The sequence below is a fragment of the Bombus affinis genome, unplaced genomic scaffold (genome assembly GCF_024516045.1).
Source record: "Bombus affinis isolate iyBomAffi1 unplaced genomic scaffold, iyBomAffi1.2 ctg00000907.1, whole genome shotgun sequence".
NCBI classification, from domain to species: domain Eukaryota; kingdom Metazoa; phylum Arthropoda; class Insecta; order Hymenoptera; family Apidae; genus Bombus; species Bombus affinis.
In genome coordinates this window covers 2350-28993 of record NW_026109432.1, presented here as the reverse complement: position 1 = coordinate 28993, position 26644 = coordinate 2350, and the positions used below count along the sequence as shown (strand labels likewise).

Sequence of the window (26644 nt, the reverse complement as noted above, 5' to 3'; positions counted from 1 at the left end):
AACATAGATTAAAATCGCTGATTTGATCCCTCTGATATTGTTGTCTTACGAGAGTTTCGCCTGGTCTTAATTGGTTCTGTTGATTCTTATCGTTGTGAAAAGTCGATTCGCTATATATCTTTTGTATAGAGAACTATTATGTGATGTAAGAGTGTAATGTTGTAATATTTGTGATGCTTACTTTATTAATTTTGTCACTGAGCCGTTCTTTGGTTCGTTGAGCAGTTCATGTTCCCTACTTGTTTTGCTTGGTACTTTCATAATTTTCGCAATTACAATAAAAGATTTAATTTGTAATAAGTTAAAGATTTGATCCCTTGCTTTATGATGTACGAGAACCTTTGAACTAACGACTTTGAAGTGACAACTGAACGAGAACTGACAAGCTTTCATTTCAATCTATATTTAAGATATTTAATATTTAATCGGTTTTCGTGACACCGAATAAATAATAAATAATAAATTTGAAGGGAAAAAACAAGAGATTAAGAAAAAATTCTGAAAGAGACACAAATCAGTAGTATTATTTTATATTACTTTGCGAATTACTTTTCAAGCATAAAAATAGTTTGACGGTCACTTGTAGTTCCTTCCTTGCCATTTCATTTATTAAATTCGTTTAATTTCGTAAACAAAATAGCCACTCGTGGCGAGTTTCGTGTCTAAAATAGAATTTTGTCATACAGGCTGGTTGGTAATTGATAGTACAAGCGGAAAATTGGTGATTCTACTCGAAAAAAGAAGTCGAAAATATAGAATAAAAATTTTTCGTTCCAGACTTTATTCTCGAGAAAATCGACTTTGAATTTTTGATCGGTATGCGTGCAACGCGTGCAACATATTGGAAGGGTTTATCAACATAACGTCAATCGAAACACAATCTACAATAAAATCCGTTATAACGAAACGTGATAAAGTGCACGCGTACCGAGCGAAAATTCAAAGTCGATTTTCTCGAAAACAAAGCCTCAAATGAAAAATTTGTATATTTTCGACTTCTTTTTTTTACCAGTTACCAACCACCCTGTATATCCAACAGCTCACTTTTTCTTTGTAAATATTATTAATAATTTTATCAATTTTTTTATATTTCCATCCTTCATACAAGTGACAATGAATCATAAAAGTTTCATAGAAATCACAAAGATTAGGGGATAAGTATACCACTATATTTTCATATATGTATATGTATGTATATTCCCAAATTACATGATAGAATATGAATAATATTGAACAAAATATAATCAACTACAGTACCATGGAAATACAACAGATTACAATTTTCTACCTGTCACCGATTCATCGTCATCTCCTTTCATTCTTTTGACATATGTAAAAACAAATTAACCCGTCTGATATAACCATACCTCTCTCTTTGAATACAAAAATCTATTCAAATGAAATAAAGGAGAAGAAAGTAAGAATAAATATAATTACTCAGGCATAATCTTCTCGAGGTATAATTATTCAGTTACAAATGATTCTTCGTTAACACACTAAATTGTACACTACTTCTTTTCCCGATGGCTGAAGCTAATCGTCGATGTTTATAAGGTACGAATTTTGTTAACGGCGCCATCGGAATCTTTATTGAGAAATTAAAATATTACAATTACCATCACTAAGCTCAGCGTCCACAATACACTACGTTTTTCAAGTTTAGGTGAACCATTGACGATAACCACATCAGATCCGGACCAATACTCAGTGCCAACCTCATCCAGGCATTGGAACTCGCAACATCGGCGTTCAACGCGGAATTTCTTGCAGTTCTGTAATAAAAAGAAATCGATTAATTGTACGGATCAATCGTCACTAGACTACTCGAAAATCCAGGTCATTCAAAGAATGAAAGAAGAAAGAATTGCTGCAATTCCACCATTGCTTTTGCAAAACTAGTATTTGAGAACCATTGGTCAAATATATTATAACACTAAACGTACATTTCGGGAAGAATAATTTGTGCTATGAAACAGAATACGATAAAGTTCAAAGGTTACATCGATTTTCAAAATTTTATAAATTCAGGTGTATGACAGTATCAGTCAGCTGTTTTTCTGTCCCCAAGCGGCAAAATTCATTCCGACTTGTATTTTATGTATTTTACAGAAGTAAGCCTTCATTCATCTCCCATTCCATCCACCAACATGCTCTCGACGTATTATCATCTAAGTAAAATATTGATGTTGAGTCAGACATCCAACTGAATAATCTTTTCGGTCTTACTACAAGGCATTTAAAACCAGGGCTTGTGCTTATACGTTAGATATGTAATACTTGGCATGAAACCTGCTTATATTAATATTAAATTTATGCATAGTCGGATGTTGGACCATTGTCAAAATGAAATTACAATACACACAGTTTCACCGTGGAAAAGTGGATCTTTCTAGCATGTCTACGCAAATGATGGTTGGAGGGGGGAGGGGGGTGGGGAGAACTGTACATGCGCCAAACACCTTTACGTTCGTAATTTTTCACACAAATTTACAACTGTAGGGAAAAAATTATCTCTGATGTTTCAGATGTTAGAAATTGACAATATCGCATAACGGAATGCTGTGTTCCAGATATTCTATTTTTGTTACGAAAATGGTACAAACGAAGTCCACTTAAGAATAGTACAACAAAATCGGTTGAGGTTAGGTTATCATGCAGATATCGTGGCTTTTGCTTTGGAAAGCACGCAACTGCCAGTCTCGTCGTCCCTTGTAAACGAGAGAAAGATATTGTAATTGGTCGGGATTAACATAAAACTCGTCGCATGCGATCAGATGGCCTGAATGTTTAATAAACGAGAGTAGGGTGCGTGCTACGCGGTTCTAACAGTTTAGGCGGAAACTAATTATTGTAACCGGAGCCGAGATATGTAGCGATATTACTTTCCTCGACAAAGCGTATAAGGTGAGGAGAGAATCGCGATAAGGTAGAACAAGAGACAGGAATGCTTTACGTAAAGCAGATCTGTCAACTAGATAGAGATCCTACAGCTATAACTACAGTGAATCCGTACTCTGGCGAATTGTCGTTCACAAATAAAGCTTCTGAAAAACGGAATTCATACAATATAACTGCTGTTGTAAGAATCTACATATCTGATTTTGCTGCCGTATTTGTCAGAACGTTTGTTTATCAAAAAAACGCATCCTCTGTAATCCTCTGTAGTTTAACAAGGCACAGTTAATAAAAGAGATAGAGCGTTAAACGGTGACGATTTAATCACAGTTAAATAGATATTGGTCTCTTTGGTTAAAATGCCCTATGATTTATTTGCATCATTTTTTTTTTCATGCAATTTAAAATATTTAAATAAACAATATTTACCAAATATTCAAATATTTAAAGAAACAGTAGTCCATACAATATAATTTTATTTGATGGTTATTTGATATTTAATATTTTGGTTTACATACAAAATTGAAATTATACTTTGCTTGAGGACAAAAATTCTAATTGCATTCCTAACATATACCAATAATTATTGATGAAAATAGAAAGAACTGCAGGACTAGGAAGATTACTTAGCATCTTATATAGCCTGTCAAGGCTCGAACGTTTTATCTTCCTGTAGATTTTCTTTGCTTTTAGACTTTCCTTCCATTTCTCTGAATTGATATCTTCTGTACACTATTTATAAAAGAAGAATAAATTACATGTTGCATCCAAGTTACCAATCCAAATAATTTTAAGTAAGAAAAGAGATCTAATGCAGCAGTTTCAACTTAAATATAGATCCGACGATTATTTACGAACAAATAGTATAAATCTTTTAGCAATATGAAATTCGCAATATTTATTCAAATATTTATATTTATAGTACGCCATTAGCAAAGAAGACATGTTTGCGTGCGTTATCGATTTTACGCTTTTGCCACGCAAACGTGGAAATTGCGATTCAAAATTGAATTTGCACTGGAAACGGTTGACGTCACGACATTAATAACATATTTCAAAAACACTGATGATATCATACGGAATCAGAGAGATTCTATGAGAAGTTAAACGCATAATCATCCTATTGTAAATAACAGGAACAGAAAGTACACAAGGAATAATACAGAATCATCCTATCATCCTATCCTATTATACAGGATTGCTTTGATTCGAGCTCAAACATAGGGAAATCTGAAAGAATTTTTCGCAGAATTTCCTTCCCCTTTGAATTGGGTTTTATACAGAACGACTTTAACCTTTTCAAGGAAATACCTATAGAGTGTGACGATCTATGATTTTAAATAGAGAGGTATATCTGAAAAGAGGTGGATGTAAAACGTAGCATATAAAACGTAGATCAAATCTTTATTCAAGGATTTTTTCTCTTCGCAGAGAATCAGGTTTTCAAGAACGATCGAATATGTATGCACTTGATTTACACGTGAAGTTGTCATTAAAAATATTGTTGCGTTTAAAAAGATAAATATTGATTTAAATTTAACGAAATTCTTAGTCCAATTGTTTTAAGCTTAAAGATATGTAGGTGTCACATTTATATATTGAAAACCTGGGAGCGGCATTAATTAACAAACCTAGTCACGCGCACACGTACTTTAAAACCATGCTTGAAAATCGATATTCCCTGAAACAATGCATCCTTCTGCGCTTCCAATTTATTTTCGCACGAAGAATCAGTCCATTCATCGTTGCCGTCACCATCGCTACTGTAATCTATATTACTCGAATAAATTCTATATCTTGATTGGAAAATCGAATATTTTAACGAACTTTCTGTGTGTCTTTTTTTTATGATTTTAATTGGCAATTTCCGAAATTAAACTATAGCTTGAGAATAAACCGATAATATTTGAGGGTATATATAGATACATCATGTTTTTGATGGGTTTCGTCGTAAAATAATTGTAGAAAAAGCAAACTTTTTAAGAAAAAATTACCATATTCGAGTAATAAATTATAGAAAATTACCAACGTAAATTAAAACTTAAAAAGAAGAATCTATTACACGTAATAAAGAGAAGGACTTGTTCACGAACGGTAATTCAACAAATACAGTCGTTGCAGGAACATAGTTTTACAAGGGAGAAGAATCTCTCTAGGAACTCGACGATGTCACGTCAAGCGAAAATTCAATAAAGTGATTACTAACCGTATTACCAGCGGCAATCGTGTTACGGCAATTCGTAAATAAGTTAGTCGTCTATTTGGAGAAACGTCGCTGGCAATATCGTCACATTTTAATTACGTCAGCGCTATCAATTGGTCTTGGAAGAAAGTTTTCCATTATGTACTTTTGCCCACGGCGTCGTTCCAACAAATGAATCCGAGTTTTGAATCGCTTTCTCCTATATCACGAATTTGTAACGGTGTTTCTTCAAACATTAAACGATTGTAATGAATGCCTTTGCGTACAAAGACTGATACCTGGTTTGACTAGAAGCTTCAGCTAATTAGTGCCCCAGTTAATTTGGATGTTCACTACCACGCCACTTAAGAAGTGGCTTCGTGTCCGAGCGGATTTCCCCCACGTAAAAAAAAAAGAAAAAGAAAAAGGGGGAAAAAAAGAAAAAGAGAAAGAAAAAGAGAAAGAAAAAGAAAAAGAAAAAGAAAAAGAAAAAGAAAAAGAAAAAGAAAAAGAAAAAGAAAAAAAATAGTTAATTTGGATGTTATAAAATGTTATATAACCAGGAACTTATCTTCTACTTGGTAGTCGCATAAGAGAAGACCGAGCCATTGAATATCTCAAATAGATTAGCTGATTCGCTTAACGTATTTTTACTTCCGATGACGTAAATAAGAGCAGAAAGTACACAAGTAATAATACAGAAATGTCAAATGTACAGAGGAATAGATTTCGTTAAATCATTAGCACGTAACATTTCCTTATAATTCTATTTGTGTATAGCAAAATAGCTTGTGTGCTTTCATGAATTATAATTGATATTTAGAAGCTTTCATGTAGGTAGATATATAACTCGTGTTATTTAGTAATTTAACAATACATCATGACAACATATCATTTTCGTTTCTTCGTTTATCTCGTTATGCGCGTAAACGAATGTGTAAATAAAGACATATAATCAACGATAACATGTAGTGGCAAGCATGATAATTATCGACGAAGGAGAATATTGGTGAAATGATTGTGGGTGATTTCACTCGGTGTATCGGTAAATAAACTTTGATAGACATTGCCGGTGAATTCGCTGTCGGTGAAATCGTGTCGATGAAATAATTGTCAGTGATTTAAAGATAACCCAATTTATTGATCTCCTCTTCATAGAGTTGTACGTCTCTCTATAAAACATATTCTACCTGGAAGGGCTGAAACATTTAGCTTAGTCACACTAAACTGGACTTGACTGCAAGTAAGAAGATTGAAATGCAAAATTCACGTGTGAGATGGAAAGTTCGATAAGGCGATTATGTATATTAACCCGAAAGAAAGCTCATGGCTTTGCAACGCGTTACACGCAACACGGAATTTCCCTCGCTGAAATAATCCTGTTACAACGATACGATTTTCCTTAACAGATCTCGCAATGTAATTCTCCCTCTACAACTTTTTATTAGGTTTGAAACACGAGAGTTTCGAAGCTCTGCAAAGTCTCGCGAATCTAGAAGTCGAGTTTCAACGTATTTTCGCTTCTTATTTTATAGCTGTTAATAGTTATTATCTCACTCTGCACGTACATCAAACGAGTACTTATGTAAATCCAAAGGAAACGGAAACAACCGAGAATAATTGAGGATAATTCGAATACGTACCGATTAGTAAAGTGTTTGGCAAAGAAAAAAAAAAGGAAAATTGTATCGGAGAAATAGGGGAAATACGGTGGCGTACATCAAGCAATCTTTATGGCTGTAATACATTTATTATTCATTTATGTTCATTTTCTATCGCGTAACAGACGTTGAAATAACTGGCAGAACGAGCATATAAATCTTGTATCGCTCGACCTGACTTCTCCCGATGGAAAAATATTCACCAGCCTGGGATCGTGCATCGCTAATTACTCCGTTCTACTTTTCGAACGCGTTTCCATCCATACAGAAAAGCAAGAAGGCAAACCCTATCGCACAGTCATGAGGAGATGCAAAAGCAAGAAACCAACCAACGACATGCCGATCGACATGGTGGAATCAGTCCTACAGAGGCTATTCACCATGGGACACGGACCCTCCCATTACGAGGGCCGCGAAGAGGCAGAGACCGAAGAAGAAGAAGACATCAGCTTCAGCGTCGTCATCGGCGAAGGCGATGTCGTCGATGCCGCCGGAAGAATGAACACCAAGAAGGCTGCAGGAGTCGATGGAAGACTCCTGGACTGCTGGACGCAGGAGCTGGAAGCAAGCTGGAACCAGACTGCTGGAAGACGGCCAGAGTAATATTGCTAAGGAAGCCAGGAAAGGATCCCAGTCTCCCTAACGCGTACCGGCCGATAAGCATACTCCCAGCCATGAGCAAGATCTGGGAAAAATGCTTTAAGAAGATCATCGAGAGATGCATCGGAACGGACCCGTTCCATCGGAGGCAGTATGGGTTCAGAAAGAAGAATTAGCTTAGCGAATACCGATAAGAACAGGAAGAAGCTGAAACGGGCACAACGAACGGCCCTGTGCATAACAACGACGGCATACCGTACCGTCTCCCACGCGGCACATTGCGTGTTGACCGGGAATCTCCCGATCTACATAAAGATAAAGATGCTCGGAGAGACTTACGAGAGGAACAAGATCCATAAGACCAGGATCGGCGCGGATGACGGCAACGAGCTGAAGGAGGAACTGGAGGCGCAAGGAAATTAATGCCGAGTGCGCTGCTATTTACCAAAAAGAAGATGGACATCGATCATCACACCATGCAGCTGTTAACCGGGAATGGGAGTGTGGCGGCACTCGACAAGCCAAATACCACCACTCGACACTAACTAGTGTCGGACGACGGCAGCGACATCTACAGCCCCCAGTGACAATTACAGCGGACCAGGCCCAACTACTACAACTATCACGCACATCCAATAAATATATAACGCACACACGGCCACCTCTACAGGAGTTTTGGTGTCTATAGAGAGAGGATTGGCAAGAGCAGCGACAGCAACTGTCTCGACTGTGGAGACCCTAACGACGATGCAGAGCACGCCCTCTTCACGTGCCCGAAGTGAACGGACAGGAGGATTGAGCTGGAGGACGCTCTTGGCGAGAAGATAGACGTGGACAATCTGATCGCCACGGTGACCGCCAAGAACGAGAGCTGGGATAAATTCAGGCAATTTCGCAAGACCGTCATGTCTCACAGGAGGGTGACAGCGAAGGCCTTGAAGGAGGCAAGGAGGAGAACGAGAGCAACAACAACTACTCGGAGCAGTGAAGGCAGAGATACAAGACAACAAAGAACCACAGAAGGAGATCAGCCCAGTATTCTGAACTAGCTGAGAAGATGACGAGAGCAATACAGAATATACAGAATAACTGCCCGAAGAAGAAGATACGACGGGGCATGAAAGGACAACCTGATGACTGCCGACAGGTTTTGTTGTCTGGGGTTGTCTGTCCTCAAAGCAAAGGAAAAAGGAGGAGGGGTTTTTAGTGGGTATGGCAACAACATCCGCCCGAGTCGCACATAACCCAGTGATCCGCATCACTCGGTATGCGTAACAGCATTTTCCTCTCCTCAATTTTTCTTTTTTCAGTCTAAACTAAATCCAGGAAGAAGAACTTTCATCCAATTACATACTTCATTAATTCATGAATTATATTCGTTACCGTACGTACAAAAAGAAAGTTGACTGACATAAAAATTCAAAGGATAGAACTTCTAAGCTCGCGATTGGAAACAGATTCAGTTCGATGGTTTAATTTGCCATTTAATTGAATTCTCTGGCAATTTCAGCGAACTGTGGGCTTTAAAAGTGTCCCGCATTCAAACGCAAGACTTCTCCTCCACCTTTCCCTTTCTTTCAATTCCAACCTCAAGTAATTGACCTATTAATTCGACGATATATTTACATGCTCGCAAGGGATTCAAACAACTTCGTTGCGTTAAATTCGCAATTATAACCAACACGAATGTCTCAATCAATGTGCAGCTCGAAACAAATAAAAGATAATTAACTTTTCAATATAACGATTGATATGTTTGATGAAGAAAAATTTATGAATTTTTAAAAACGTCTCCTAGTACATTTAGCATTTTTATAATAAAAACTTAGAACACACACGCACACATGTACTATTCCACGAAATGATTTACACAGCTATGAGTCTGTAATCCTATCATATTATAAAGGGATGAACGAACTTTTCCTAATAAATATAACTTTATACAAAATCTCGTTTAAAAAAATTAGTTTTTTATTCTCATTAAATTAATTTAATATCAGAATATATAATTTTAGTCGTTATCAAAATTTTATGTCAAATGCGTTCATAGATACATATATAAATAAATGTCTAATCCTATGTATTTATTTCAACTGAAATCTTAACTTAAATATTTATTAACAATATTCTGACGAATATGCAATGAAAGATAAAAACAACTTTATTTTTCTTATAGAATGTCTCATGCTTCTTACTCATTTTATGTTTCTCGTTGTCAGTGCGTAACTACTTATCAGCCGCATGAATGCTAAGTTTTACTACTGAGAAACGAAGAGACATATAGATGCAAATATACGCTACCTCGCGTGAAAAAACATCAGATACATTAACCAGAAGGAATATCCGATACATATAAAATTCATAGCGTAGTTATTTATACATACAGACGGAATATTTCTCTCTGTATGAAATATTCTTTCTTCTGAATTCTTATTATAAATGTATGTCCATTTCCTACCTTAAAATGTCTCTCCTTTGAAAAACTCCATTTAAATATAACGATTAACAAAATATTACCAATAAAACTATTAAAACGAGATGCTGAAAGAACCTTTTAATGAAGTACAAATGATTATTTCAACTTTAATTCTGTTAAATTTGAATTGAATCATTTATAAACCGAACAGGTGTATAAAATTTTATTGCGTAAAAATCGTGAAGCTGAAAATTAGGAACGAATAACGAATGAGTAACCTAGTTTCATTAAAAGGTACGTGTACGCCGATCCGCGTAACAACTTCGACACTCCAATTATTATAAAGCATGTATCCTTCAGAGATTTTTTGCGCGAACGCAAGATACCTTTTACACGTGCAACTGAATAAGTGGAACGTGATTTTCAATATTTCTTCTTGTAGAACTTGTAACAACGTAACTGTTTCACCAATATTTTCCCTGACACTTTTACAACGATGCGTAGAAATCTCCTTTTCTAATTAATAATTTCAGCATTTCTCTGAACAGTTTCGTTGCGATTAAAAAATATACAAAGCTTACGACGTGCTTGTTTAAAAATATTTATATGGAACAAGATTTCAAATTTGTCACATCAATCGCGATCTCAGCAGGTGTAAATTAATTCGTTCTAATGAACGAATAAATTGAACGGCTCGTGACAAAAATTATCCCTGTCCATGTTTGTCTTTCTAAAACTAATTCAAGGCGAGTTAAATGAATCGCTGTGTACCCTATTCGCGCAGCATGTGTTTTAACGACCAGCATAAAAGCGTTAACGGTGTACTTTAGTTTCTCATGGTTGTGTTAAGCTGGTTGCTCTTAGAATGAGCATATACTTACAAAAGGAGGTGAACAGAAGATAGCCCGGCACCATTTTGGCTCCGAATGGTAACAGAAGCAGAGGTTGCAAACCGATGGTCCCGGCACATACATCATTCCATGCGAGACAACTTCTCCTTCGAAATCAGTACAGTGTTTTCCTAAAGCCGCTGAAAACGATTACCAGCGTCAATATCTTTGCCACTCGACAATCGTACGCGCAGTTACGCTAACCGTTTTAACGCCACGCAGCGTGATCGCTCTATTCGCGTACCGTGGTAAATTGTGCCACGATGTATGGTCACGATCATTAATTCGCACCGCGCTCAAGCGTGCTCGTCGTGAGTCATATCAGAGTTTCCTCTCGTAATTACTTGTTTTTCAAATAATCATAAACCAAATAAAAAAAAAAACCAATATAAAAAATTACCTCTTGAATCGGAAAACCAAATCCTGCATTATAGAATGTTATCACGCAAACGAAACGCAGAGCATAAATATTTCGCAAACTTTTGAGTGTTTGTTGTAACGCTTCCAGTATAACCGATGAAATGAAGCGCGAGCACGTCGAACGGTATATTTCGATGAAAAAAACAGGATGAAAAAGGGCAACGCGATCGCGTCGATCGGTACTCCTCGCAAATAAATGAACGAAGCGCTATCGCGCTGCATAGCACAAACCGATACGGAGTCTTGAAACATCCGACACTAAAACGGTTAATAACATTACGAAAACGACCGTACCAGGAAATTTTTGTTCAACGGATCCGCATTGCGGCTATCACGATGCTTCTTCGTTGCATCGATGCTTCATCGATGAGATTAAAGCACCGTTGAAATAGGTTATTCGATTTCTTACATGGGGAAAAAGTTTTTATATCGTGTTTGCTGTTTTACTTCGCAAGTGTGCTTTACAGTATACGTTAGAACTCCAAGTCGAGCTATCCGAGTTAAAGTCTCTTGAAACTTAAAACGGCACTTAAAGGATATAGGTATAATAGAAGGTTCGTTTAAAATTCAAAAGTGTATATACGTACATAAACATTTGAATAAAAATAGCGGATAATCTCAAGTAAAAAAGTAGGTTCGTGCTAGTAAAATGGTTTTAAAATACTTGTCAAAAGTCGAACGACTTGACTAATTAAGAATGGATGTAAGAGATTGAAAGCAAAGGGCATCTAAGAGTATGAATTAAGTAACAAACTCACGGTGACAAAGAGGTTTTCACTCGCTCGAATTCAAATAAATCGGTTAATTTGAACGAAACTTTAGGTGCACGAGAAGCGACACGCGTCCTCAAGGACTACGAAGGTTCTACTCGAACGAATGAAAACTTTTCTCTGGCCCGGTGTGTATACACAAGACGTGCGAATTTAAAGTGCAGATTGTATTAATTGAAATAATTGGTTGGTTTGATCAAATTAATCGTTTTAAGCTGAAATGACGAAGGTCATCCAAGTAATTGATGTCCACTGTAATTATTTGTTAATCGCGCGTGGAATCGGAACGATTCGACCTCGTTCCAACGCGAATCGTTACTAAGGCAGAGACGGCAATTAATAATTGTCGCGTCATTTGTTCGATCGTGTTCACAAATTCAAATACGGCTGAGTGGCGGAAACCATTTATAACACGTCCCGTACCGCGTAGGTCGTATACATATCTCAGGATGAATTTTTCGTACTTTGCCGCATATATTCTCCATGTTAGACATACCATAAAATATTTCGTGCAATCGCGTATTCCTGTCTAATGTCAGGAATTCTCTTTCCATAGGTCTGCGTTTTCCATATTATCTATTTTGCTTATCAGTAAACATTCTTACAATTTGTGATTAATACTGTACGTACAGGAACGTTAAGTTTTTGACGTTGTAATATTTCACATGAAATAATAATGGCTGTATATCGACTAACCTATTAATTAATTAAATTCGTGTATATCAAGTTTCCTATCATTTAATACTTTCGTGTAACTACAGAGATTTGATACTATGAAATGAAATATAAAACTTGGTAAAAAAAACGCGCTTCGTTAGGAAATGAGGGTAATGATGCAAATATTTTTTGTAGCCGTTATATAGAATTTCGATGGTATAATTAATCAGTATCAACTTACCAGCCCCTAACGGGAAGAAAGTGACGAAAATAACCTGCAAGCAGATGAGCATTGCAAGTATTTCCGAGTACGAATTCTTCATGGTTGTAAAAAATCAAGAAATGTTGTCGCTGTAGAATAGGTGAAAATCAGGTGTTTCAATATCTGTTGTGCGGTCACTGGAGTGCGTAGACCAGAAATATCTGCGACAAAAATCAGAATACATTTGTTTTCACATGATTGGATCAATTTTGTGTAGGACTAAGCTGATTGAACCTAACACGGGATAATTGTCCAACTTACGACCTTAACAAGCCCGCTTGATTCCCTATAAGTGCTTGAAATTGATGCTTGTATTCTTTCCAGATTAACAAGCTTTGCCCCCCCCCCTCCCTCTCTATTTCCTTAAATCGAGTTAGACTGCCACAACATATTATCTTTCTTCTTTTCTTTTCTTTTCTTTCGATCTTTTAAAATCTTTTAAAGCCTTAAATCGCTGGTTATTATAGTGTATACATTCAATTACTCTGTAAGTCGTAAGTACATGTTTTACGTTATTTTTCATTTTCCAGCTAAATTCCATAAAAACAAGAAATATACTTCCAACGTGTTTTCACATGTCTCTAGCAAAGATCTCAAAAACAAGTTGCGGCGCAATTTAAAACGACAAATAGCACCGTGTGTCTCGTTGTGGCAACGCACGCTTCGTCAGCTTTTTAAAAGCGCTCTCTGTCTGCTTTTTTCTCTCTTCACCGCCTATTCGTTTTTTCTTAACGAGTGAAACCGTTTTTACGAGGACGGGTGCACAGAAATGACGTACTGGCAATTCTGTTTCGTGATGACACAAGCAGCCCGGTTTCAGTGAATTAAACCTGGCCCCAAGCTTCCAATTATCTCTCCCTTCCTTTCCTTTATTTTTCCCTTCTATATCGAGTTTGAGGTTTTCTAAATTTCCATTACAATCAACTATGGCTTTTCTCTATTTTATATATTAGCCGATGATTCATGGCAAAAGCGTCGGCTGTAAAAATATTTGGAGTTGCAACAGCAACAAGTGTGTTTTCTCAAACAGAAAATATTGGAAGCGTACTCGTTGGCAAAACAGTTCACGGATAGTTCGTCCTCTGCTTGTTATTTGTTTCAATACCGTTAGCAAATAAATTCATGGAACATAGTGGTATCGCATAAATTGAAAATAAAAGCTTTGCGTATACTTGGGAGTTGAACTTTGGCTATTATACGTATGTTATATATATATATATATATAGAAGATTGCTTAGAATTTGGAGCTTAATAACATATCTCAAAATCATTGACATTAAAAAAGGTGAACCTTACTTACCAAATTTCCTTCCGTCAAATGATACATAAAAATTGAAAAAAATAATATACATAGTTTTGACTTTCTTCCCCATTATAATTTGAATCACTCGATTTATTCGACTAAAGGTAATCAAGCAATAACCTCACTTTACACGTATTCTCATCACGTGAAATAGATCACATCGGGGATTTTCAAAAGTCGATGGAATATTAATAGCGATTAATTATTTATGGATGTATTCTGCTCGGTTAAAGCAATCACCTAGTGAATTATCGAGTTCCAGGAATATGAGCGGTAAACAGGATTGCAGCTATAAATGACTCTCTAATGTGTATATTAGAGATGAATTTGATCATTTATCCTCATAATATGAAATACGCTTTTAAGTGGAAATCATAATTAACAATTTCTGGCAGCGAAAAGTAAATAAATCGATACGTTTAAATCAATATTAGAATTTCTTCATATTTTTATCAAATATTTTTATCAAATATTTTAACATTGTAGAAGTGTCGTTGTAGAGAAATATTAGGTTGTTCCAAAAGTTTCTTTCGTTTTATTAAGAAATGATAGATGTACGATATCTTTTGCTTTATATTATTTTATTGAATTATGTGCGATCCACCTTTCTCCAATTTAATAAAAAATAACATAAAACAAAAAATGTTGTGTATCTATCATTTCTTTACAAAACGAAAGAAAATTTTACGACAATCTAATAGAAATTTAGCTTTAACACGATATAAAAATGGATCGTTATGCCCCTAGGAGATAAGAACAATATGATTAATATTAATAATGAATAGGTTAACGTAACGTAAAGCAGCTTTTGCAGAAGGCTATTACCTGAAAATGTTTACTAAATAATGATAACATGAATTTTCTTAAGTACCCCATTTGATACTTAATCTACTTTGTAAATACTGTACGTCCTAACTTTGAAAGAATGCAATTTTAGCCAGAATGTTTCAAATTACCTAGCCGTATTGTTTCCTTGTAATATAATTTATTCTTTTATAATTCTTTTATAATTCTTTCCACTTTATTGACTTCTAAACGTTAATGTAATATAATTTTTATAATATAATTTTAATCGAAGTTATTTTAAATTTTTAATATCTCATCCCTACTAGAACAATATTAACAAATGCGCAGAGCTCAAGTCGAATAACAGCGGCCCAGATAAATGATCATCAAACTTACTTTTGTTATGGTCGATGTCAGTGATTTTAAACCAGCCAACGTCCATGGCAATCAATATTATTTAGCCGGTCTTAACGCAATGTAAAAAGCAAAAAGAAAAAAAAAAGAGGAAGGAAGGAACAGGGAAGCAAAGAGATAAAACGAATTTTTCATTTTCTCGAAACTAGATCGAGTTTCAAGCTGCTCGTAAAAGAGTCTGTAGCCAATCCGACTAAATTCGACGAACCGCGCTTTAAAATTCCCAGAGAACTGTGATAACCATCGAAATCTGTACAATTTGTCGATTCATCGCTTGATTAAAAAATGGAACAAAATGAGGCTGATCAGCCGGCCTTTGAACTTCTAATGATCCCTATCGTTATACCCTAGGTTGAATGCTACGATATAAGCCGAGACAGCTATAAGTAGGGTTCACGCCATCTATTATTCACGCGTTACACATTCGCCAGACAGACGCGTCTAACGGTTGACATTGTTTTCTACCCTCAGTTCCAACGCAATTACGTTGCTACGTGCAATCAAGTCTCGAGTGAAGCTAATGATAAGTTGTTGTTCGATCCTACACAATTACTAAAATTATTCAAATTAAACTAATTTAGTCTAAAAGAAACAAGTAATTTCGTTATATATTTCCTTTCATAATAAGCCATGGTTGGAATATAGTAGCTGACGAAAATATTCGTATATTCGTAGAAACATTTTAGGGCTGTATTATGCATAACGGCACTATAGAATTAATACTGTAACAGAATTCTACTATCATGGTTATGCTGGTAATATTCGAAACAAATCTGAAAATCTATGTAGATGTTGTAAGATATTCAGTACGAGTACTGTGCATTACTGGTATGTACATAATCACGACGAGATAAGGAAGGTACTGTTCTCTATTGCTCATCGCTACCCGTTGCTAGTAGCAACGTACTATGCATATATATCTCGTAAAGATTTTAAATGTAGCCAACGAGACCATTTTTAATATTTGACTATCGTGACCCATTACAGTTTCATCACTTTCAATTAATTGAACAGGACCCGCACCTTAAGACTAAAATACACAATATAAGTATGCGACAGAAAATCTTTTAAAATTTACGGACGACTATTTATGGTATTCAAAGGCAGCAAAGATAATAATAGCGGAATATTAGCTGCGGATTTTCCTCGAATCGTAGCATACAATATGGAATCTGATTATTAAAAATTACAGTGGAAATTTCCATAAGATATTCGTGCTTGTGGCATTTTGGAAATAAATTCTTAACCCAAATGGACAACCTCGATATTCGAGAAATTTTGTGAAGCTGACGTCAATGGCGATATGTACTGTTGTTGTGCTATCATTTCATAGTAAGCTGTATTGATTATTGCACTTCTATTCACGGAATTGATTTATTCCACACAAAAGTTGACAACAATAATCGAAAAAAGAAAAATATATTACCGCCTTTCACATCAGCATACACAAGCACATAGGATTTCACACGAATATACACACTTGTAAATTCGACGAAACGATCAAATTTAATTACTTTTCGATTTTTCGGGCATCAAGTACTACATCAAACGTTACACATCAAACGTTAAAATACGGCGAGCATACAAAATGTACAAACCACTCTAAATTAATTAACTTTGAACGTTATTGATTAATTTAAAAAAACCACTGTTGCGTTGAGTTTTACATTTTAAAAAGTTGTTATCCGTTTTTGCTTTGTTTAAAACTAAAAACAGGACTACGTTCATTGTAAGTCGTAAATATCCCTTTTATTTATTTAAACAAACAGATATTTAAACAAACAATTTATAAATATATAATTTATTTACGTATATTTGTAATATCTGTTTTATAAATTTGTACAACCATTTATCCATTTATCTATTTTATTTGCATATAATTTTTATAGACTTTTTTTCTTTTTTTTTTTTTTTTAAAGAACGAAAAATTGTGATTCTATTTTAAGACATGTCAGGCTGAAGCGATACGCGATATATATTTCTATTCGGATTTCACCGTCGTCGTAACCGATGCGATTGGAAACGTTTCACAATAGACGTCTTACAAGCGCTTGCAATGTCCGTCATGTGTAAGGCTCTACCACTGAATCGCGGCTGCCATTTAGTGATTAAGGTCGATCACTTAGAGACGTTAATCCGCCATAATGGCGAGCAATACATCGAAGCCATTATTGAAAGCATAGTTACGCTTTAATTTCATCGATCTTATTCACAAATAGAAGTGTACAAATTATAGGATTTCCAAATATTTAGTTTAGTTAAAAGGAGATATGAAAATGGCAGGTATATTCAAAGGATAAAACAGAACCGTACCGAATTGTAAAGTTTCAAATCATTATAACTATTTAAATTTGAAAAATCCTACTATATTTATACAATATATTTTTATTAAGAATGGAAGAAATTTCGAAAAATCCGCCAACACTTTTTACTGTCGTCTTGAAGCACACCATATGTTAAGCTTCTTCGTCAAATTCGTACAAATTTTATCGCCGATGTAACGAACGTTTCGAACATGTAGCACGCACGCGTCAACGCCTACATTTGGATTTTAAATATATGTTTTATGCATTAAATGTATTTGTACTTTCTTGCGCAATTTCTTTTAATTTGTTACGATATGGAGGGTTTAATTACGTTTAAGATATCTATCTGAATCCTTTAAATTCAAAGTTCTTTAAAAAATTACGTTACGTAAAATAATCGTTTTTCCACTTTATTGTATCATAAAATAGTTACTTAAATTCATATTACTTAAAGAATCTTAATCTTAAATCTACAGAAAGAATAAAAAAGAATAAAATCCTATATGTTAAATTTTACGTGGTTGATGGAATACATAGCGATGACGAGAACTAACTACAGACAACAAGAAACTATTAGCGAAGGCAACTGGTGACTATGAATGTCGTCTCTATAATACGTGGCGACTAAGGAGAACAACTACCAACTACGGATAACAAGTAACAACCAACTGTGTCGTTTCTAAGAGGCAACTAACTTGCAATTATCCTCCTTTGATGGTTTCTGTAGCGTGATATACGTCTTGAACGTAGTTAAAGAATATGGTCGCTGCTGAATGGCGATTTGACAGCAAGGCGATCCCGCCAGTTCAAAGCTTGACATTGCAAGCTACCGAAAACCATTAATCTTGTTATCGAATATCTAGCTTTCAGAAGAACCCTTGTGATATGATATGACGTCATGACATTTTTATGACGAAGATGAACAAACACCGACCTCTAACGAAACAAATTTTTATTAAGTGCCGTATGTGGGTTGCAGGCCGGCCAACCAAGGAAATTTATCGAATGTATAAAGTAAAATATATACGAATATATTCGATATATCATAAAATGCCCGCGTTATATCGTCTAACAGCATAAAGAAAGCTGAATTTAAGGAATTAAAAAATTGAAATACCAATTATAAGAGAGTTAATTAAATTCAAACCTATCGATAAATAAAGACCTATATTTCCTGGAAATTGATATCTTTCGAATTCTAAATTCTCCTTAGAAAGTATCATAGAGAAAATATGAAACTTGAAAAGTACATCACGCTGATGCCTCGATAAACCGTCGTGTCGATAAATCCATGTGTCCGAGCGATGAATTTTCCCCAAACAACAAAAAACTGAAGGGAAATCTTCTTTGAAGGACGTGACAAGGTAGGAGAAGCGGGAACAATGATCACGCGATAAACTGATGGTGTACGTATAGAACGAGTGTTGCGAGAGAATTATCGAGAAACAAAAAAAGAAAAAATAATCGTTGGCCGGCGCGACTATACGCTGTCGACGGGCAAACAGCGACTGAGACTAACTGAAACGAACTCTGTCACAGTATGAGCACGGGCTGCGTTCGCGGGTCGATCGAACACGTTCTGCGCCTCTCCTCGGCACCGGCGTCAAAGCCACCCCCGATGGCTGCAACGCACTGGTGCGCTTGCAACATTAACCACTGGTCCTTCCTTTTTCGTGTGATATTATACCAGCATCTGCGATGCCATTTCAAAGACCGCAATCAAAGCATTAAATGCCAGATTAAAGCGACGCGATAATATTACCCCAATATTCGTCCGTAAATGTTACCGTATAGATGTTTAATTAAGCATTATTATGCTTCGAATAATTTACTATCACATGTTCCACAAGAAAACACATGTTTCACTTTTCCCCGTAGTATGATTGTAATTTATATCAAATATTTATAATTTATAATTTAAAATATTTATAATTCACTGAAAGTATCTTCCTGTCACGATTATAGGCGTAAAATGTCAAATTAAAAGTACCAAATTAAAAACATATGGTATCCCGAAACCAAACGTACGACATGGCGAATCACGATGATACGATAAAAATTGATCTATGTCTTGATTTATTCAAACAGAACGAACTTACTCGAACTTTTCCAGAATAAACGATTTATTCGATAATATCCGTCACCAGCTTCTCTTCCTTCAACGGTAACAACTGACACCGAAAGCTCGAGAGACCCGAACGGTGAGACGTACCCAGAAGCAATGCAGTTACCTGGGCAAAGAGTCCCAAAGACCAAGGACGTAGGAAATTTCGAGAAACGGAAATGGAAACTGGAGTGGCGCGTCAATCAGCACTGACGGAAACTAATAAAAATGAAAAAAACCAAACTAATTCGTTTCACAAATTATTAAAACGATATTATTCAAAATTTCACTTGATTTTCTCACTATTTGTCGCACGCGTCAATATTTGTCGAAATATTTGTCAATATTAAAAAGTTAATAAAAAAAATATCCTCTTTCTTCATACCTGTCTTTCTCCCGGGCGGCGAAGGAATACTAGAATGTTCGAGAACAACGGATACTTTTTGATTTTATCTCAATATCAATTTCAATCTTTTTAAACGAAATATAATCTGAACGATGAAACGTTTGATCATATAATGTTCTTCGTTCGATGCTAAAGGAAATTGAGAAGAAACATCGAAAATTCGTTAATAAAACGAATTTCTTTGTTTCTGTGAGATAATAAACTTGATATACGTATTGATTTTTAAAATCAATATAGCTAACCAATGGGCACACTTTTAACAAGGGCGATGGAACATACCAAAAATCTTTCAAGGTGGTCTTGGCAACGGAAGAGTCGAAAATATGACAATTATAAATGAAAAATTCTAATATTTTACAGCTGGCAACGATAAAGAACTCCAGATATTCTGCTAATTAATTTACAACAAATTCGCGTATATGATCGATAGCTGACGTCACGTCATTGTGTCGCACAGCCCTTGTAAAACGATAAGAATTTCCTGGAAAAATTTGTAGCCACGAAATGAAAAAGATGATAAAACTTCTAACAAGAGTACTGAGACGAGCAACTTTGTACTTACCCCTTCGGAGTAGGGAACGTGATTAAACGTCCGCGAGTTCGAAACTTTTGTAAGTCACTGCACGGCCGCTGCTTATGGTGGAAATGTAATAGATATAAGTACAGAGCGCGTGAGCGAACTAAAAACGCGATATAGGGATAAAGAGAGAGACCGTTCCGTCCTTCTCTAATGCCCGCGTACTTGTACCAGAAATATGTAACAACGGTAAACGAGCGCCGTCAGTGTCCACTAGTGTGCATGCCTGATTAAACAAGGACAGAAAATGCTTATATACAGCCTTCTCTTTCTATTTCCATGTCGCATCCATCTTACTATACAGTAGACAGGACTCGACTATTCCATCATTATATTCGCACCCTGCTTATGTGTGCGAACGAATCGTTCGTCTCCTGTTTGATGCTCAGTTTTCAACGGAGTTGAAGGGAAACTTTATAAGAGAAAGGAAGTGACGGATTGTCTCAAAGTGATAAACGAAAATTCTCGTAACTATCGAAAAACGATAGTCAATACAAGGATATCATTATCACATATAAAACTATCACAATGAACGGTGAATCATCGCTGCAAGGTACCACAAATAAGACATCTCATAATTTGCGAAAACAGGTAAGGAATATTCTAGATTTTAGACTTTGGAACTTCCATGACAGTCATGAGTGTGTTTTGTCATTGATTTGCCATATTGCGTTTTTCACAATTGTTGTTCATTTTTTGTGATATTTTACACTCGCACATAGTATCTATGATTTTTTCTTTCGATAATTCTTATAATTATTGTCAATAATTAATTATTTATAACCATTTACGCTGTATTATATATCATTAAGATTTATCTTTGCACGTATCAAGATAGTAGATAACAAAATTATGTGTAACAAATTTATTAAACTCGCAATGTAACAGCAAATTGCATGAAAATCTTTATATTATTAATAATTATTGTTAATAATAAAAAAAAATAAATGTCTCATTAGGAGGAGAGTCGTACTTCGGAACGTAATCGGAACATATTGTACCTTATATGTGATTATTTGGAACGCAATGGGTGAGTATATTGCAATTTAGATATCTTCTTAGTTCCAATTTTTTCGAATAATATCGGTGACCAATCGAAATAGAAATTAGTGCGGAAATAGGGGAAGAAACCAAAGTTTGAAAATCGACATCGGTAACTCAGTAGTTATAGTTGAATAACTCAATCGATAACGTAGATTAACTAGTTATAAATGAAAATATATTTAAATTCAAACTTTAAAAATTAGAAATTAGAAAGCAGAAGGCAAAAAATTATCGCCGAGGATTTATATAATAATAAATAGACAGTACATTCCTTTTGTCTGTCTTACCTAGAAATAAAACAGTTGTCCCAATTGATGATTATCGTATAGTGTGTACTCATAGCATAAAATTTGTTCAATGAATTAAAAATTATATTTTTTAGATATGTAGACGTTAGCGATGTATTAATCCGGGAAGCTCGTCTACCTCGGAAATATCGAGTCTGCGACAACGTCGATTTGGAAATTATTCTTACAGAATATGAAAATTATTACAAGATGAAATTCCAAAATTATCCTATATTGTGCAAGGAAATAACTGAAGAGGAAATAAAGACGAGGGAAATGACAAATGCGAACAAAGTGTAAGAATTTAAATTATTTAACACTATTCAACTTTCTCAACGTATTCAACGTATCGATTACAATATCATTCAATCTTCAAAGAAGTAGTAAAACGTGTCAAATCTGTTAGCAAACAAAGGAGAAGTGAGTCTGTATCTGGGTCTGTGAAAGGGAGGAATGCACAACAGAAGATGAGGGGTGATGCTACGGATGATATTAATCTGGCAATGACATTGACATCAATTTTCGACAATGAAAGCGATGAATCTTCATCAGAAGAGGAGTTATTTAACATCTTAATGGAACAATCCACGCAATCAAAGATATCAAAATAGGCTCAGAAGCTTTATATAGACAATCCGGGATTGTGGAAGATTGCTGAAGACATTTTATCCGTAAGTTATTTTCGATTAATATACGTATTGTAAAGCTTTTTAAAAATAAAATACCTATCCTTGGATAAACAATCCACTGTATATCAATATCCAACAAATGTATTGTTGTATATATCCACTGTATATCCAACAAATACCTTGGATAAACAATCCACTGTATATCAATGACGCAGGGATTTCAGTAAAGCTTTAAATAATGAATTACATAACACTTTTGGAAATTAATACGGAGATTATGCGCCATTTCATCTTTGTATTGTCGCAGGAAATCATACTGAAAAAATTAAATGTATATTGGGACAACATCGTAGGCCTAGAGGAATGTAAATCTGCCATTACGGAGGCCATTGTGTACCCCCTTAAGTACCCTATCTTTTTTAATGGCCCATTTTCTCCCTGGAAAGGTATTCTGCTAATGAAAATTCTAATGTAGTTCTTTTGGCTGCAACTAATTGCCCTTGGTATGTATATCACGCTATTTCAATGTTTTCTAAGTAGAAAATATCTTAATATCATAATTATTCATTATCTTAATCTTAATTATTGTGTTGTTCAGAATATTCCTTCGTTATTATTAATATAACAGAACAATAATATTTATTGTAAATATATTATTAGGGACATTGATGCAGCTGTACGCAGACGCCTCGGAGAGAAGATATATATGTATATCTTGCCATATATATATATATGCCATAAGAACATATTTTAAAAAAATATAAATGGTTATCATATAAAAATATAAAAATATAAAAATATAAAAGTATAAAAATATGAAAGTATAAAAATATAAAAGTATAAAAATATAAAAGTATAAAAATATAAAAGTATAAAAATATAAAAATATAAAAGTATAAAAATATAAAAATGTAAAAATATAAAAATATAAATGGTTATAAATTATTAATATAATTATCGTTCGAAAAATTGTTCGCGTGCGTGCATGTATGTGTGCGCACGCGCTATAAACAAGTTTGAAATATATAGTTCTACATATATACGTGGTATACATATTCCCTATATAATATAATATAATATATATAATATATATAATATAATATAATATATAATATGTGTAATCTGAGTGGTAATATATACATGTATTACATATGTGTTAGTGTATCTTATCGGTAATCTGTCTTTTATTTCCTCTTATCTTATTAACGCATGTATGGACTCAGAACACATATATGCGTTTTTTGCAAGTATTCCGCACGGCCTAACGACAGATATACGCGTTTGTCGATTTTTCCGACCAAGTAGAAGTAATACTATTACATTTATGATACATTTATGATACAGATACTGATACATTTATGTGAGGACAGTCGCATCTAGTTATCGAGAAATTCTAAATGTTTATTGTAAATTTCAATGTTTAAAATAAATAATCGATACTAAAAAATAACGCTCTTGAATTATTTAATCTCGTGCAAAAGAATTACTATAACTTATTACGCTTTGCGCTTTCAATAGTCAATCAACAGAGTTCAGTCTAACGAAGAAGTTCTCTCCTACGCTAACGAACTGTCCTGTTTTTGCGTCCAGGCATTCAGGACATAAATTAAAATATCGCACATAAGCACAGCGTAGCAGCGGCTTAAATTTAAGTTACAATAATAATCTTAAAAAAAAAAAAAAAAAAAAAAATGTAATGATGCATGGCTATGTCGTACCGTCGCGTATCGGTACTTTTGCCTGTACCACTCTACAATCAGCATTCAGCGTTTATTCTGGAAAAAAATCATGTAAAAAAAAATATGTAAAAAACCTGGAATTAATAAACAAAGATTTAAAAAAATGAACAATTAAACAAGGGATTGAGATGACCAACCCCGGTCACGCTGCGAACTTCGAACGCGGAAGAGTCGAGCCGTGGCCATGATGGGTGATTCCAGGAATCGGTCGCGTACGGCAGGATCTGCCATGCTTTACCGATCCCAGCCGCGCCGATTTCCGTCAACAGGCACAGCAACGGAGATATTTGGAACAGAAGCAGCCGCATATTCGTCTATCTGAAATTAAAGAGATGATTTCATGTAGAAGATACAAATTCGTTCCCTGATATTGAAATGCCGAATCACGAGGAAAATGAGACATGCAAATGACAAAGTCGATGATCAATAGGAAGATGACATAAACAATTGTAGATTGCAAGGAAAATTTTGAAAAATGATACGTGTTCTAATAATAGAATATAAATGATAAAAAGGAGAATATAATTGCCATTCTTCTATGTATTTTACGATACGTATACGATAACGATACGTATCCACCGTCAAAATTTTGATTTAATTGAAATTAAAGGCACACACTGTAACTCAGGGCACAACTGTCCTTATTTTCGCAACTAATTACCATTTGTCCCATTTCATTAAAACTTTTTAACAGCCGGTAAATAAATTGATGGAATTTCCTCGGTTCAATTTATGAGTGATGAAAATCAAAATTGCTTAAAAGTACCATTCCTCGATATCTCCAAAAATATGTCATTTATAACCGTATAATAATCTATAAGCAGAGAAATGTCAATGAAAATTTAAGACGAAAAAGAGGTAAATTTACCTGAATTCCAGAGCGCGGCCGGCTTTCAACTGTCGTCGACTGCTCAGAGTTACCACGCTTACTACGGTTCGTGAACTACGGCTTCCCGGTTTACCCCCGCTTCGTATCTGCAAACCGTGCGCTGGTGTCGCCGCTAAAGCACGCTCTCCCCTCTACTCGCGGACTTAACTACCGTTCTCAATTGATCGCTGTTTTTACCTGTAGTTCTTGTTCCGAAAGATAGGTAAATGGCTTCCTCTACGATCTACGAACCAACACAATCAAAGATGATCGTTTAACGTAGCTTATAGGAACAGGCAGACTACGGGCACATTTACGCTCCGATCGTGTGTAGAACGCTAAAAGATAGAAATCTGAAAACTGTAGAACAAACGAGCGATAGTATCGCTAAAAAGACAAGTTAAGAGTACATAAATATGTAGTAAGAGGAAAGAACAGATCTTCAACTGACAAACAAGTAATTGTGTCTATCATCATTTCGTCAATGCGGTTAAGGATAGTTATATACATTTATACATTACATTCTAAGAGTTACAGTTGCATGAAACAAAGGAGAAAGTGATGGGAGCAACTTATCTGCTCATTTATCCTCTGCACGTTCGGAGATGCGCATTAACATTATCATAATCGCTCAGTTGAATTATGCTTGTATTAGTATGTTTTATCTTCTTCGTTAATACGTAAGAAGTACTTCGATATCGAAATAATCTGTGAAATCTAAGTTATATATAAATATTTATTTATTTCATTCATAGTTTATTTAATTCAACATATGTATATTTTCATGAAAACAAAATTTTACGTCAAATTTTAACGAGCAATAGCTTTCGTTTTACATCACTACACGATAATTTGCAGGATGCAAAAAGAAAAATAGAGAGTCTGATCTGAAAATAGAATGATCTTGAATAAATTGTAAAGGACATAATAGCGCTGTCATGCGCTATGGTGCATAAACTAGGGTAGAATGAAAAGCGTAGTAGAATGTAGATGGTTAACAAATAAAAATTAATCTAGGTGTTATTAAAGAAATTTGTTTCACCTTCTAAAATTTTTGATGATTGGTTTACTTTGAATATTTTGCATATTTTTGCATATCACGAACATTTTGTACATTTCTATACATTCAAATTTTCTATGAATATAAAATGATCCGCACTACTATCTACTTCATAGTATACTCTATACGTTTAAAATGCTCCATTAGAAGCTTAAATCTATCAAAATACAGCTCCTAGGGAAATGTGAATTTTCACATGAACACATAATATCGATTTTCTGATTGAAACGTATAGGCAGGTATATACTAACATAAGCCACCTTCGGCATTTGGCCGTATGGTGCAGCACTAGCTCTGTAACATAGAAAACCATAGGCGTCAGTTCTTCGTATTTCCTCTCTGATATATGTTTACTTTAATGTCACTTA

At 34.9% G+C, this 26644-nt stretch overlaps 1 protein-coding gene and 1 long non-coding RNA gene across 7 annotated transcripts; one reads left to right on the top strand and one right to left on the bottom strand.

Moving 5' to 3' along the window:
• Positions 1 to 1512: 1512 nt before the first annotated feature.
• Positions 1513 to 25360, bottom strand: LOC126928399 (uncharacterized). Of its 6 annotated transcripts, none has more exons than XR_007716615.1 (5): positions 25217 to 25360; positions 24486 to 24666; positions 12733 to 12914; positions 10636 to 10784; positions 1513 to 1772 (listed from the first exon to the last, which is right to left on the bottom strand). XR_007716615.1 is itself a non-coding variant. In XM_050744147.1 (4 exons), exons 2-4 carry the CDS (start codon positions 12812 to 12814, stop codon positions 1599 to 1601), a joined length of 405 nt encoding a protein of 134 aa, XP_050600104.1. In that variant the 5' UTR covers positions 12815 to 12914; positions 20635 to 20738; the 3' UTR covers positions 1513 to 1598. The 6 variants fall into 6 exon arrangements, 2 of the variants coding, with proteins under 2 accessions (XP_050600104.1, XP_050600105.1); XR_007716616.1 differs by lacking the exon at positions 25217 to 25360 and adding an exon at positions 25010 to 25118; XR_007716614.1 differs by lacking the exons at positions 24486 to 24666; positions 25217 to 25360 and adding an exon at positions 15239 to 17381.
• LOC126928400 (uncharacterized) lies at positions 18250 to 19696 on the top strand. The gene is made up of 2 exons (XR_007716617.1): positions 18250 to 19439; positions 19528 to 19696. It is a non-coding gene; the product is annotated as an uncharacterized LOC126928400 (long non-coding RNA).
• Positions 25361 to 26644: the final 1284 nt, after the last annotated feature.